General features: G+C 44.0%; 2 protein-coding genes across 2 annotated transcripts; both read left to right on the top strand.

Annotated features, from left to right (window-relative positions):
- Positions 1-1,390: 1,390 nt before the first annotated feature.
- Positions 1,391-2,250, top strand: LOC117147941. Its single transcript, XM_033315086.1, has 3 exons — positions 1,391-1,769; positions 1,826-1,967; positions 2,039-2,250. The coding sequence occupies exons 1-3, from the start codon at positions 1,429-1,431 to the stop codon at positions 2,069-2,071; spliced, it is 516 nt and encodes a 171-aa protein (XP_033170977.1). The 5' UTR covers positions 1,391-1,428; the 3' UTR covers positions 2,072-2,250.
- Positions 2,251-9,564: 7,314 nt separating this feature from the next.
- Positions 9,565-10,424, top strand: LOC117147938. Its single transcript, XM_033315083.1, has 3 exons — positions 9,565-9,943; positions 10,000-10,141; positions 10,213-10,424. Exons 1-3 carry the CDS (start codon positions 9,603-9,605, stop codon positions 10,243-10,245), a joined length of 516 nt encoding a protein of 171 aa, XP_033170974.1. The 5' UTR covers positions 9,565-9,602; the 3' UTR covers positions 10,246-10,424.
- The last annotated feature ends 6,079 nt before the right edge of the window (positions 10,425-16,503 follow it).

The following is a 16,503-nucleotide window of genomic DNA, read 5'->3' as shown; positions in this document are numbered from 1 at the left end:
AGATGGACTGGATAGCGGACAGATGATTCTGATATTCCGAGAATTCAGAAGATGGCGGAATATAGGAGCACGTAATATAAACTGATCTGTCGGAAAAAGACAGCTTTACATATACGAATTCCGAGTTACGGGAATCGTCCAAAAGTAGCTCCTCCGACGCGAGGGTAGATCTAACCGCAATTAAGACTCCTCCTCCCCGTCTGGAGGGACGGTCAAACCTATATATAGTGTACATACCTGGGAAGACTTCGGAGTTCAGTATCTCCGGCTTTAACCAAGTCTCTGTGAGCACTATAATATGGGATGCAAATGAAAGACTATCACAAAACAATTTGATTAATTTGCTACGCAAGCCTCTAACATTTTGATAGGAGATAGTAAGATTTGTTGTTAGTTTTTTGAAGAGGCGGATGGTGCAGTTGTCTGGCCACGTGAGGGAAGTTTAATTCCCACGGGCACCTTTTTCTTATTTTTGATCTTAGCTTCAAACTCTTTTACCACCATACTATCCGGCCAAAAATCACCCGAACATATGGTCGAAAAGAGCTCGTTTGGGACAGTTATCTTGAAAGATGATATGTCCCTAGCGTAAGAGAAATTAAATTTTTCCACTTTTATATTATCGGCTTTTGTTTTGTCTTGTATATAAGACAATACATCCGACGATGTTTGATCAGGGGAAAGCCGAGAAACAAAAATTTGTTTCTTTAGTGGAACCACCGCGAGGGGTTTTGGCGCTGCAGATTGTATTTCTGAAGCGCCAACTTGTGCCGGTAGTCCGGACTCAATGTTCCCTTGTGGTGGTAAACTAATCGAGACAGGTGGAATCACTGGTTGAGAAATCAGTGCAGACAATTCTCCTGTGTACAGCGACCGGAGCTGATCCGATCCAAGGATGACATCGACTGGTGGGCAGAACGTTGGGTCTGCCCAAGGAAGCTCGCAGATATGCTTCCACGTCGAAGATGATGGGAGTGAGGATGTCGCGAGTTGAGATAAACGAGACGAAATTCGAGAGGTTGGCCCGAATGTCGAGAGCGCAGCTTGATATGTTCGCTGATGGCAAGTATTGTAGATCCAGTGTCCAAGGGCAGCCTGCACATTGTAGTCGTCGATGACGTCAGCAAGGATGGATTTTTTAGATTATATTTAGCAACTAGTCATCTTAGCATTTAATTATAACTTTTTCATTGCATTTACAAAAAAAAATCATTCAAATTTTTCTTTAACTCAGCTACAGATGAGTGGGATAAATATAACTTAAATATAATTAATATAATATAATAATTATATAATATAATGTACTTTTGTATATTTATTGAATGCAACCCTGCATTCGGTAGCCCTGCCTACTTTTGACATTTGGCTTTGCTCTGTCCCTATAGAATTCAGTGCAAATCTAGAAGCCGTACCGGAGAAACCATTTTCATGTCACAACGGAACTTCAAGATGTCGAATCCGAACAACGAAACCGATTCCTATTTTCTCCGTGAATTCCCGCATTTGGTGCAGCCTCAGATTCCGCGTGGATTTAATCAGGGGATGCGCAATCAGTCTACCCAGACTAAGACTTCGCCATCCAAGACAGCGAATAAGTCTACCCAGACGGAACCTGTCACTGATGACAACGTGCAAGCTAGGGTGATCGCAATGCTGACAGGATTGGACTCGATCTTGGACTTGCAGCTGCGTAGCAGAAGTCCTTCGTCCGAAGAGCACCAGCGCCTAAATGAGATGTTGACCGGCCACAACTGCGTTTTGCTGCGCGAGTGAGTTCAAGTGATTAGTGGTGAGAGTTCTGACCTAAAGTTTATGGTTTCATCAGAGTCCTGGAGTCAAGGAAGCGAAGGCTTCCCGCGGACGACCTAACCGGGCTTCTAACTACAATACTAGAGCGAAATCCAGATGGGAAACCGCTGCCTAAGCGGCAGAAGCTGGAGCGCCAGGAAGAAGCGTCCTCAGAGGAGGTAAACAAGTCTCACGATCAATCATGTTCATTCTACACAGATTCAATCATACATACTACGTATCTTTTCAGACAACAGAAGATTGGGAATCTGAACCATTCTAACTTGGAAAAGTCGATGAGTTAACGACAAAATGATTGGACAGTCAACTGAGCAGGTCAGATTCAACATTTGCAGGCAACATGCTAAAGAAAGAAAAACATTTAAAAATGCAGATAGCTTTGAATTTGTAAGACTTGTATCGAAACAGCTGTATACTAATTGCTTACAAATAAAAACCGCCAGTTACTGTTTAGTTTATGTTGTTGGTTAATTTCAGCCGCTTGAAATGATTATTTATGTACGTATTTATTGAGAGGCAAAATGTGACTAAACTAAAGCTTCGGCTCTGCACACGCCATACGATTATGCTAGCTTAAGGCCACGCGCGCAATCAAAAGGCGTTGCACGAGGAAGGCGCCTCTAGTCGATAGCAACGGGACATGGTGTCGGACCGACTTGGGACAAGCGGAGGTATTCGCTGCGCACCTCGCCGAGCGATTTCAACCATTCAAGCTTGCCAGCTTGCAACAGGTTGAAGAAACTCAGGACCAGCTGAACCAAGCGCTTCAAATGGATATGCCAATCACGCCGTTTGAACCCTGCGAGGTAGCCGAAGTCATGGTGCGCCAGAGTAACAACAAAGCACCTGGACATGACGTCATCTGCAACGCCACATAGAAGGCCCTGCCCAGACAAGCGATCCTCTACATAACGTTGGTTTTCAACGCTATTGTGAGGTTGCAATACTTCCCTTATCAGTGGAAGCTCGGGATAATCACCATGATCCACAAACCTGGCAAGCCGGAAAGGGAGCCCGCCTCCTACCGGCCGATCAGTCTCCTCCCTTCAATTTCGAAGGTGTTTGAGAGACTGATTGCTGTCCGGATTGTAAGGATTATGGAAGCCCAGGGGATTACCCCTGAGCACCAGTTCGGTTTCCGCGCTGGCCACTGTACTGTCGAGCAGCTCCATCGAGTCGTCGAGCAAATTCTGACGGCCTACGACAGTAAGGAATATTGTAACAGCCTCTTCTTGGACATTCGAGAAGCGTTTGATCGAGTGTGGCACATTGGACTCCAACTGAAAATCAAGCAGACGCTGCCTGCTCCATATTTTGGGCTGCTAAAATCGTACCTGGAAGGAAGGAGGTTCGCTGTGCGCTTTCATTCAGCAATTTCCACCGAGCACAACGTGGCAGCTGATGTTCCACAAGGTAGTGTCCTCGGCCCCCTGCTCTACTGCCTGTATAGCCACGACATGCCGCAGCCGGATGTAAGCCTTTACGGGAAATCTATGTTGGCCGCATTTGCCGATGACGTGTGCGTCACCTACAGGTCCCGATGCGAGCACGACGCAGCCGATGGTATCCAGGACTTTGCATACCGGTTCTCGGAATGGGCAAGACGTTGGAACATTGGCATCAATAGCAGTAAATCCAACAACGTCTGCTTTACTTTAAAGCGGAGAACGCCACCGCCCGTCTACATCGAGGAAACCCCCGTACCACAGCCGAACGCAGCAAAGTACCGAAAGGAGTGCTTCTGGATCGCAGACTCACATTTTCCAAGCATGTGACCGACATCAGAACGCGCCTACGTGCTAAGGTGGCGAAGCACTACTGGCTTCTTTGTTCGCGCAGTAAATTGTCGCTATCCAACAAGCTGACAATTTACAAACAGATCTTAGCACCAAACTGGAAGTATGGGTGCCAAATCTGGGGCTTGGCATGCGACAGCCAAATCAAAAGAATCCAGGCTATTCAAAATAAGGTAGCAAGACTTATCACCGGCTGCGAGTGGTTTGTTCGAAACACCACTCTGCACAGAGACCTGAAACTAGCAACGGTTTTTGACGAAATAAACCAGCACTCGAGCAGATACCATGACAGGCTGGAGCGCCACAGAAATCGGCTGGCCAGCGCTCTAAATAGATCTCGCCCACCAAGGAGGCTCAATAGAAGGCAACCGAGGGATCTCATTACCCGATCTCCTTTGACAAGGGTCCGCAGAAGCTGACGCTTATCTTAAATCTTATTTGTTATATGTGATTGTTATGTAATTCTAGTTAAATTACTGTAAATTTGAAAAAGCTAACTATAGTTAGCCGGCGAGCCCAAAATGGGCTGAATTAATAGATAAGAAGGACACAAAGGGGCTTCATGACTTCCCCGTATGCCTTAATAAATAAATTAATTAAAAAAAAAAAAAAAAAAAAAAAAAAAAAAACTTTCGCCAGGAAAGTTATGTAGAGTTGTGGGCTTTACTGTTCGATCCTACGTGTTGACATCGAAACTTGGAGATACGTTGGCCAGTCGGTGTACCCAGCCAAGACGGACCTTTCCACCACAGTCGCTGCTCCAGAAGCTTTGACGGATGAAGTCCTCGAGAATCACAATCAGCAAGATTGTCTTCCGTGCGAACATGGTTCCAGCAGTTGCGGGGAAAGTCGCTCAGCATCTCAGCCGTTCGGTTGCAGACGTAGGTGTTCCAACGTCGTGAGGGAACTGAAAGCCAGTGTAGCACATTTTCTGAATCTGTCCAGCAGCTGAAAAGAAGAATTGTTAGTGAATTGTTTGGACAAGAGTAAGCAATCGAGAGAGCAGTAAGGCAGCATTTAGCTCCAAACCTGGAATCGATACGGGCTTGATCGGAACCACCCGAGTTTTGGAGGCAACAAGGGTGACTCGAAAACTGCATCCAACTGCAACTCGAGCGTAGACCGGTAGTCGCCATAGGCGTGTGTGGATGCGTCGGCGAATCCGTGCAGCTGATCGTCTCGAAATGGTGACGCAATATACCGTGGGACTTGGCATTGCCATCTATCTTCTTTAGGCAATGATTTCAGAAGACGCCAAATTTTGGATCTCCATTTGCGTAGTTTGAATTTGCCTTTGTCCAAGAGTCCAATAAGCTCATCCTTTACAATCATAAGATCCTCGAAGGTGTTGTACCCTGTTGGAATATCGTCCACATAGGCATCGTGCAGAAGTGCGTGGACTGCTGCAGGGTACTCTTGGCGAGTTGCTTAAGAACTCGAACAGCCAAAAAAGGAAACGGTGCCAATCCGTAAGTCACCGTCATTAGGCGAAAATTAAGCAGAGGTTCATTCTCAGTCTTGTGCCAAACAATGCGTTGAAAATTGGTGTTCGGCTTGAAGATTTGAATTCCGCGAAACATCTTCTCTATATCTACGCACAGAACATATTGGTGCTGCTGGAAACGTAGACAAACGCCAAGAAGATCGCCTTGAATCGGTTGACCAATATGAAGTCTTTCATTGAGCGGTATTCCAGAGCTTTCCTTTCCAGATCCATCAAAAACTACAAGACATTTGGTAGTCAGGCTGTCCAGTATCTGGGAACACATCAACCAGAGCCGATGTCAGTTGCTCCATGTGTCCACGTTGGAAGTAGTCGTCCAGGAAAGCTTCGTACTGCTGCTTCAATTCTGGATACCGACGAAAATAGCGTTCCAGCGAGAACAGGCGATTGATGGCCTGTGGCAAGGTCGATTCAATAGGCGGTGCCGTCTCTTAGAAAGGGCACTCGACGACATAAACCCCGACCGTCGAGCGCTTATGGGTGGCAGCAAAATGACGCTCTGTAGGATCGTTAGCGTCCAACCGACCGAGGGGCGCTGCCGTGTATCGTACGGCTCGATTCGCGAGAAGATATAGACGCGATATAAAAAATAGAATAGGAACGAGGAAATGAATATAATGTGGAATAACTATGTTAAATATTAGTGTTAGTAGGATCTAATTATGTAATAGAAAAGATAAAATCGATTGCTTTAATAGCGGCAGAGAGTCAAGATTACAGATAATAGGATAAAGTCTATTATAGTCAGAACATAAAACTCTGTAAGGGTCATGCAACTCATAATTAGATCTACAATGATTTAAGATAAGGGGTATATAGTTTCTAGTGAACCTACTTGGAACCGAGAAGTTAAGCCGACTAATCAAGTCGGGACTCTCAACATCCCCACGAATAAGCTTACAAATAAAAACTGTTCCAAGCACTAGGTTAACTAGGGATGGTAAATTAATTAAAAGTAGTCTAATGGAATAAGGAGGTAATATATGGTTTGCATCCCAATTTAGGCGATTCAATGCGGTCCGAGTGGACTGCGTAATGTGGACTCCAAACAGGTGATCCGTACTCGAGAATCGGACGGACTAACGAAATAAATAAGGTTTTAGTCAAGTAAGGGTCATCAAATTCCTTAGACCACCTTTTTATAAAACCAAGCACACCCCTGGCCTTATTGACAATAGACGAAATATGGTCAGAAAATTTTAGTTTTGGGTCCAGAAGAACACCAAGATCATCAACTCGTGTTATTCTGTCCAGAGAGCACCCACTTAGAGTGTAAGTAGTGCGTATTGGGTTGGCACGACAAAAGGTCATAACTTTACACTTGGAGCCATTTAAGTCTAATATGTTATCACGGCACCATATTTGAAAGCTCTCTAGATCGGATTGTAAGTCCAAATGGCGCGAAATGTCCTTGTGCTGGAGGCATAATTTAACATCGTCTGCGTACATAAGTACACGCGAATGTTTTATTACTAAAGTGAGGTCGTTAATAAATAAGGTAAAAAGAAGCGGACCAAGATGGCTCCCTTGTGGGTCACCGGATGTGACTCGGAGAATACAAGATAGAGAATTTTTAAAGAGGACTTGTTGTGTCCTGCCATTCAGATAGCTTGACATCCAATTTAGAAGATCAACAGGGAAAGCTTATAGATCAAGTTTCCTTACTAGAAGGTAATGATTAACAGAGTCAAATGCTTTACTAAAGTCAGTGTACATGACATCTGTTTAAAGATTATTTTTGAAACCATGTATTACGAAAGAAGTTAGCTCCAAGAGGTTCGTGGTTGTAGATCTGCGTTTCATAAAACCGTGTTGACACGGTGATATGATTGCTCTACAAAGGTGCTGCAAATGGGAGTGATAACATTTTCAAAAAGTTTTGGGATAGCCGACAATTTAGAGATTCCTCTGTAATTGCTTGCATCCAGTTTGCTACCTTTTTTATGAAGAGGAATCACAAAGGACTCCTTCCATATATGAGGGAATTGTGAAGATTCCAAAGATAAGGTAAACAGTTTCAGTAGAGGCTTGCACAAGGCTTCCGCACAGAATCTGAGCACACAGCCAGGGATTCCATCGGGACCTGGCGAATAGACCGGTTTAACACGCTGAAGATCGTTAAGCAGTGAGCTTTCGTTTATAGTGGGGCAAAATATTAGATTCGACTTAGATACCGCATAAGAGTATGGCTGTTCGGAATGAGGTAAAGTTGAATATGTTGTTTGAAAAAACTTGACGAATAGATCGGCTATTGCCTGATCCGATGTAACCGTAGTGTTTTCAAAAATTAGCGAGGAAGGGTAAGAACTTGTTTTTCGCTTAGTGCTAACGAAATTATAAAACTGTTTCGGATCCTGTGCAAACTGGAACTTACAACGGTTTAAATAATTTTTGTAGCACTGAGCATTAAGCACGGTAAAGTTTAACCGAGCGCTTAAATATTTACAAAGGATGGACTGAGAACCGGTATTTTTAAATTTTGTATAAAGTCTGGACTTTACATTTCTTAGGTGTGTCAACTCTTTATTAAACCAAGGAGGTTTAGAGATTGACGGATAGTACATCGGAACACAAGAGTCAAAAAATGATTTAATTGCGGTATAAAACATATTAATCGCATCCGCCATTATGTTGCAGGAGTAAAGATCGGACCAATTAAAGCCAGCTATAAAATTGTTTAACCTCCGAAAATTTGCCTTTCGAAAACAGTGAATTCGCTTGTTGACTTCTCTGATTTTACTTTTACTACGGTACCTATGTCGATTGTCACCTCGAAAGAAGGATGATATGGAGCTTCAGGTTGAGTAAGAGGTGCTACCCTGGACAGAAACACACTTTCAGGACTTGTTTCAAGACATAGATCCAACAGTCGACCAAGAGAGTATATAATTAAGAGAGAATATAATTAAATTGCAAGGGATACCATAAGTCGAGCAAGCCGTCAATAAAGTCATGGTGTGCTAAAGGGAGAAGGATATTCGATTGTTTTTCTGGGGACCACGTTGTGCCAGGTATTTTAAAATCACCTAGAACTACCAATTGGTCCCTGTCAGAAAGTTTATTCAAGATGGACTGGATAACGGACAGATGATTCTGATATTCCGGGAATTCAGAAGATGGCGGAATATAGGAGCACGTAATATAAACTGATCTGTCGGAAAAAGACAGCTTTACACATACGAATTCCGAGTTACGGGAATCGTCCAAAAGTAACTCCTCCGACGCGAGGGTAGATCTAACCGCAATTAAGACTCCTCCTCCCCGTCTGGAGGGACGGTCAAACCTATATATAGTGTACATACCTGGGAAGACTTCGGAGTTCAGTATCTCCGGCTTTAACCAAGTCTCTGTGAGCACTATAATATGGGATGCAAATGAAAGACTATCACAAAACAATTTGATTAATTTGCTACGCAAGCCTCTAACATTTTGATAGGAGATAGTAAGATTTGTTGTTAGTTTTTTGAAGAGGCGGATGGTGCAGTTGTCTGGCCACGTGAGGGAAGTTTAATTCCCACGGGCACCTTTTTCTTATTTTTGATCTTAGCTTCAAACTCTTTTACCACCATACTATCCGGCCAAAAATCACCCGAACATATGGTCGAAAAGAGCTCGTTTGGGACAGTTATCTTGAAAGATGATATGTCCCTAGCGTAAGAGAAATTAAATTTTTCCACTTTTATATTATCGGCTTTTGTTTTGTCTTGTATATAAGACAATACATCCGACGATGTTTGATCAGGGGAAAGCCGAGAAACAAAAATTTGTTTCTTTAGTGGAACCACCGCGAGGGGTTTTGGCGCTGCAGATTGTATTTCTGAAGCGCCAACTTGTGCCGGTAGTCCGGACTCAATGTTCCCTTGTGGTGGTAAACTAATCGAGACAGGTGGAATCACTGGTTGAGAAATCAGTGCAGACAATTCTCCTGTGTACAGCGACCGGAGCTGATCCGATCCAAGGATGACATCGACTGGTGGGCAGAACGTTGGGTCTGCCCAAGGAAGCTCGCAGATATGCTTCCACGTCGAAGATGATGGGAGTGAGGATGTCGCGAGTTGAGATAAACGAGACGAAATTCGAGAGGTTGGCCCGAATGTCGAGAGCGCAGCTTGATATGTTCGCTGATGGCAAGTATTGTAGATCCAGTGTCCAAGGGCAGCCTGCACATTGTAGTCGTCGATGACGTCAGCAAGGATGGATTTTTTAGATTATATTTAGCAACTAGTCATCTTAGCATTTAATTATAACTTTTTCATTGCATTTACAAAAAAAAATCATTCAAATTTTTCTTTAACTCAGCTACAGATGAGTGGGATAAATATAACTTAAATATAATTAATATAATATAATAATTATATAATATAATGTACTTTTGTATATTTATTGAATGCAACCCTGCATTCGGTAGCCCTGCCTACTTTTGACATTTGGCTTTGCTCTGTCCCTATAGAATTCAGTGCAAATCTAGAAGCCGTACCGGAGAAACCATTTTCATGTCACAACGGAACTTCAAGATGTCGAATCCGAACAACGAAACCGATTCCTATTTTCTCCGTGAATTCCCGCATTTGGTGCAGCCTCAGATTCCGCGTGGATTTAATCAGGGGATGCGCAATCAGTCTACCCAGACTAAGACTTCGCCATCCAAGACAGCGAATAAGTCTACCCAGACGGAACCTGTCACTGATGACAACGTGCAAGCTAGGGTGATCGCAATGCTGACAGGATTGGACTCGATCTTGGACTTGCAGCTGCGTAGCAGAAGTCCTTCGTCCGAAGAGCACCAGCGCCTAAATGAGATGTTGACCGGCCACAACTGCGTTTTGCTGCGCGAGTGAGTTCAAGTGATTAGTGGTGAGAGTTCTGACCTAAAGTTTATGGTTTCATCAGAGTCCTGGAGTCAAGGAAGCGAAGGCTTCCCGCGGACGACCTAACCGGGCTTCTAACTACAATACTAGAGCGAAATCCAGATGGGAAACCGCTGCCTAAGCGGCAGAAGCTGGAGCGCCAGGAAGAAGCGTCCTCAGAGGAGGTAAACAAGTCTCACGATCAATCATGTTCATTCTACACAGATTCAATCATACATACTACGTATCTTTTCAGACAACAGAAGATTGGGAATCTGAACCATTCTAACTTGGAAAAGTCGATGAGTTAACGACAAAATGATTGGACAGTCAACTGAGCAGGTCAGATTCAACATTTGCAGGCAACATGCTAAAGAAAGAAAAACATTTAAAAATGCAGATAGCTTTGAATTTGTAAGACTTGTATCGAAACAGCTGTATACTAATTGCTTACAAATAAAAACCGCCAGTTACTGTTTAGTTTATGTTGTTGGTTAATTTCAGCCGCTTGAAATGATTATTTATGTACGTATTTATTGAGAGGCAAAATGTGACTAAACTAAAGCTTCGGCTCTGCACACGCCATACGATTATGCTAGCTTAAGGCCACGCGCGCAATCAAAAGGCGTTGCACGAGGAAGGCGCCTCTAGTCGATAGCAACGGGACATGGTGTCGGACCGACTTGGGACAAGCGGAGGTATTCGCTGCGCACCTCGCCGAGCGATTTCAACCATTCAAGCTTGCCAGCTTGCAACAGGTTGAAGAAACTCAGGACCAGCTGAACCAAGCGCTTCAAATGGATATGCCAATCACGCCGTTTGAACCCTGCGAGGTAGCCGAAGTCATGGTGCGCCAGAGTAACAACAAAGCACCTGGACATGACGTCATCTGCAACGCCACATAGAAGGCCCTGCCCAGACAAGCGATCCTCTACATAACGTTGGTTTTCAACGCTATTGTGAGGTTGCAATACTTCCCTTATCAGTGGAAGCTCGGGATAATCACCATGATCCACAAACCTGGCAAGCCGGAAAGGGAGCCCGCCTCCTACCGGCCGATCAGTCTCCTCCCTTCAATTTCGAAGGTGTTTGAGAGACTGATTGCTGTCCGGATTGTAAGGATTATGGAAGCCCAGGGGATTACCCCTGAGCACCAGTTCGGTTTCCGCGCTGGCCACTGTACTGTCGAGCAGCTCCATCGAGTCGTCGAGCAAATTCTGACGGCCTACGACAGTAAGGAATATTGTAACAGCCTCTTCTTGGACATTCGAGAAGCGTTTGATCGAGTGTGGCACATTGGACTCCAACTGAAAATCAAGCAGACGCTGCCTGCTCCATATTTTGGGCTGCTAAAATCGTACCTGGAAGGAAGGAGGTTCGCTGTGCGCTTTCATTCAGCAATTTCCACCGAGCACAACGTGGCAGCTGGTGTTCCACAAGGTAGTGTCCTCGGCCCCCTGCTCTACTGCCTGTATAGCCACGACATGCCGCAGCCGGATGTAAGCCTTTACGGGAAATCTATGTTGGCCGCATTTGCCGATGACGTGTGCGTCACCTACAGGTCCCGATGCGAGCACGACGCAGCCGATGGTATCCAGGACTTTGCATACCGGTTCTCGGAATGGGCAAGACGTTGGAACATTGGCATCAATAGCAGTAAATCCAACAACGTCTGCTTTACTTTAAAGCGGAGAACGCCACCGCCCGTCTACATCGAGGAAGCCCCCGTACCACAGCCGAACGCAGCAAAGTACCGAAAGGAGTGCTTCTGGATCGCAGACTCACATTTTCCAAGCATGTGACCGACATCAGAACGCGCCTACGTGCTAAGGTGGCGAAGCACTACTGGCTACTTTGTTCGCGCAGTAAATTGTCGCTATCCAACAAGCTGACAATTTACAAACAGATCTTAGCACCAAACTGGAAGTATGGGTGCCAAATCTGGGGCTTGGCATGCGACAGCCAAATCAAAAGAATCCAGGCTATTCAAAATAAGGTAGCAAGACTTATCACCGGCTGCGAGTGGTTTGTTCGAAACACCACTCTGCACAGAGACCTGAAACTAGCAACGGTTTTTGACGAAATAAACCAGCACTCGAGCAGATACCATGACAGGCTGGAGCGCCACAGAAATCGGCTGGCCAGCGCTCTAAATAGATCTCGCCCACCAAGGAGGCTCAATAGAAGGCAACCGAGGGATCTCATTACCCGATCTCCTTTGACAAGGGTCCGCAGAAGCTGACGCTTATCTTAAATCCTATTTGTTATATGTGATTGTTATGTAATTCTAGTTAAATTACTGTAAATTTGAAAAAGCTAACTATAGTTAGCCGGCGAGCCCAAAATGGGCTGAATTAATAGATAAGAAGGACACAAAGGGGCTTCATGACTTCCCCGTATGCCTTAATAAATAAATTAATTAAAAAAAAAAAAAAAAAAAAAAAAAAAAACTTTCGCCAGGAAAGTTATGTAGAGTTGTGGGCTTTACTGTTCGATCCTACGTGTTGACATCGAAACTTGGAGATACGTTGGCCAGTCGGTGTACCCAGCCAAGACGGACCTTTCCACCACAGTCGCTGCTCCAGAAGCTTTGACGGATGAAGTCCTCGAGAATCACAATCAGCAAGATTGTCTTCCGTGCGAACATGGTTCCAGCAGTTGCGGGGAAAGTCGCTCAGCATCTCAGCCGTTCGGTTGCAGACGTAGGTGTTCCAACGTCGTGAGGGAACTGAAAGCCAGTGTAGCACATTTTCTGAATCTGTCCAGCAGCTGAAAAGAGGAATTGTTAGTGAATTATTTGGACAAGAGTAAGCAATCGAGAGAGCAGTAAGGCAGCATTTAGCTCCAAACCTGGAATCGATACGGGCTTGATCGGAACCACCCGAGTTTTGGAGGCAACAAGGGTGACTCGAAAACTGCATCCAACTGCAACTCGAGCGTAGACCGGTAGTCGCCATAGGCGTGTGTGGATGCGTCGGCGAATCCGTGCAGCTGATCGTCTCGAAATGGTGACGCAATATACCGTGGGACTTGGCATTGCCATCTATCTTCTTTAGGCAATGATTTCAGGAGACGCCAAATTTTGGATCTCCATTTGCGTAGTTTGAATTTGCCTTTGTCCAAGAGTCCAATAAGCTCATCCTTTACAATCATAAGGTCCTCGAAGGTGTTGTACCCTGTTGGAATATCGTCCACATAGGCATCGTGCAGAAGTGCGTGGACTGCTGCAGGGTACTCTTGGCGAGTTGCTTAAGAACTCGAACAGCCAAAAAAGGAAACGGTGCCAATCCGTAAGTCACCGTCATTAGGCGAAAATTAAGCAGAGGTTCATTCTCAGTCTTGTGCCAAACAATGCGTTGAAAATTGGTGTTCGGCTTGAAGATTTGAATTCCGCGAAACATCTTCTCTATATCTACGCACAGAACATATTGGTGCTGCTGGAAACGTAGACAAACGCCAAGAAGATCGCCTTGAATCGGTTGACCAATATGAAGTCTTTCATTGAGCGGTATTCCAGAGCTTTCCTTTCCAGATCCATCAAAAACTACAAGACATTTGGTAGTCAGGCTGTCCAGTATCTGGGAACACATCAACCAGAGCCGATGTCAGTTGCTCCATGTGTCCACGTTGGAAGTAGTCGTCCAGGAAAGCTTCGTACTGCTGCTTCAATTCTGGATACCGACGAAAATAGCGTTCCAGCGAGAACAGGCGATTGATGGCCTGTGGCAAGGTCGATTCAATAGGCGGTGCCGTCTCTTAGAAAGGGCACTCGACGACATAAACCCCGACCGTCGAGCGCTTATGGGTGGCAGCAAAATGACGCTCTGTAGGATCGTTAGCGTCCAAGAGAGCCTGGTTGGATTGAATGCTGTCCATCCAACCGACCGAGGGGCGCTGCCGTGTATCGTACGGCTCGATTCGCGAGAAGATATAGACGCGATATAAAAAATAGAATAGGAACGAGGAAATGAATATAATGTGGAATAACTATGTTAAATATTAGTGTTAGTAGGATCTAATTATGTAATAGAAAAGATAAAATCGATTGCTTTAATAGCGGCAGAGAGTCAAGATTACAGATAATAGGATAAAGTCTATTATAGTCAGAACATAAAACTCTGTAAGGGTCATGCAACTCATAATTAGATCTACAATGATTTAAGATAAGGGGTATATAGTTTCTAGTGAACCTACTTGGAACCGAGAAGTTAAGCCGACTAATCAAGTCGGGACTCTCAACATCCCCACGAATAAGCTTACAAATAAAAACTGTTCCAAGCACTAGGTTAACTAGGGATGGTAAATTAATTAAAAGTAGTCTAATGGAATAAGGAGGTAATATATGGTTTGCATCCCAATTTAGGCGATTCAATGCGGTCCGAGTGGACTGCGTATTGTGGACTCCAAACAGGTGATCCGTACTCGAGAATCGGACGGACTAACGAAATAAATAAGGTTTTAGTCAAGTAAGGGTCATCAAATTCCTTAGACCACCTTTTTATAAAACCAAGCACACCCCTGGCCTTATTGACAATAGACGAAATATGGTCAGAAAATTTTAGTTTTGGGTCCAGAAGAACACCAAGATCATCAACTCGTGTTATTCTGTCCAGAGAGCACCCACTTAGAGTGTAAGTAGTGCGTATTGGGTTGGCACGACAAAAGGTCATAACTTTACACTTGGAGCCATTTAAGTCTAATATGTTATCACGGCACCATATTTGAAAGCTCTCTAGATCGGATTGTAAGTCCAAATGGCGCGAAATGTCCTTGTGCTGGAGGCATAATTTAACATCGTCTGCGTACATAAGTACACGCGAATGTTTTATTACTAAAGTGAGGTCGTTAATAAATAAGGTAAAAAGAAGCGGACCAAGATGGCTCCCTTGTGGGTCACCGGATGTGACTCGGAGAATACAAGATAGAGAATTTTTAAAGAGGACTTGTTGTGTCCTGCCATTCAGATAGCTTGACATCCAATTTAGAAGATCAACAGGGAAAGCTTATAGATCAAGTTTCCTTACTAGAAGGTAATGATTAACAGAGTCAAATGCTTTACTAAAGTCAGTGTACATGACATCTGTTTAAAGATTATTTTTGAAACCATGTATTACGAAAGAAGTTAGCTCCAAGAGGTTCGTGGTTGTAGATCTGCGTTTCATAAAACCGTGTTGACACGGTGATATGATTGCTCTACAAAGGTGCTGCAAATGGGAGTGATAACATTTTCAAAAAGTTTTGGGATAGCCGACAATTTAGAGATTCCTCTGTAATTGCTTGCATCCAGTTTGCTACCTTTTTTATGAAGAGGAATCACAAAGGACTCCTTCCATATATGAGGGAATTGTGAAGATTCCAAAGATAAGGTAAACAGTTTCAGTAGAGGCTTGCACAAGGCTTCCGCACAGAATCTGAGCACACAGCCAGGGATTCCATCGGGACCTGGCGAATAGACCGGTTTAACACGCTGAAGATCGTTAAGCAGTGAGCTTTCGTTTATAGTGGGGCAAAATATTAGATTCGACTTAGATACCGCATAAGAGTATGGCTGTTCGGAATGAGGTAAAGTTGAATATGTTGTTTGAAAAAACTTGACGAATAGATCGGCTATTGCCTGATCCGATGTAACCGTAGTGTTTTCAAAAATTAGCGAGGAAGGGTAAGAACTTGTTTTTCGCTTAGTGCTAACGAAATTATAAAACTGTTTCGGATCCTGTGCAAACTGGAACTTACAACGGTTTAAATAATTTTTGTAGCACTGAGCATTAAGCACGGTAAAGTTTAACCGAGCGCTTAAATATTTACAAAGGATGGACTGAGAACCGGTATTTTTAAATTTTGTATAAAGTCTGGACTTTACGTTTCTTAGGTGTGTCAACTCTTTATTAAACCAAGGAGGTTTAGAGATTGACGGATAGTACATCGGAACACAAGAGTCAAAAAATGATTTAATTGCGGTATAAAACATATTAATCGCATCCGCCATTATGTTGCAGGAGTAAAGATCGGACCAATTAAAGCCAGCTATAAAATTGTTTAACCTCCGAAAATTTGCCTTGCGAAAACAGGGAATTCGCTTTGTTGACTTCTCTGAATTTACTTTTAATACGGTACCTATGTCGATTGTCACCTCGAAAGAAGGATGATATGGAGCTTCAGGTTGAGTAAGAGGTGCTCTGGACAGAAACACACTTTCAGGACTTGATTCAAGACATAGATCCAACAGTCGACCAAGAGAGTATATAATTAAGAGAGAATATAATTAAATTGCAAGGGATAAGTCGAGCAAGCCGTCAATAAAGTCATGGTGTGCTAAAGGGAGAAGGATATTCGATTTTCTTCTGGGGACCACGTTGTGCCAGGTATTTTAAAATCACCTAGAACTACCAATTGGTCCCTGTCAGAAAGTTTATTCAAGATGGACTGGATAGCGGACAGATGATTCTGATATTCCGGGAATTCAGAAGATGGCGGAATATAGGAGCACGTAATATAAACTGATCTGTCGGAAAAAGACAGCTTTACATATACGAATTCCGAGTTACGG

Source organism: Drosophila mauritiana, chromosome X (genome assembly GCF_004382145.1).
Source record: "Drosophila mauritiana strain mau12 chromosome X, ASM438214v1, whole genome shotgun sequence".
Lineage (NCBI taxonomy): Eukaryota > Metazoa > Arthropoda > Insecta > Diptera > Drosophilidae > Drosophila > Drosophila mauritiana.
This window is presented reverse-complemented; position numbering and strand designations above follow the sequence as displayed.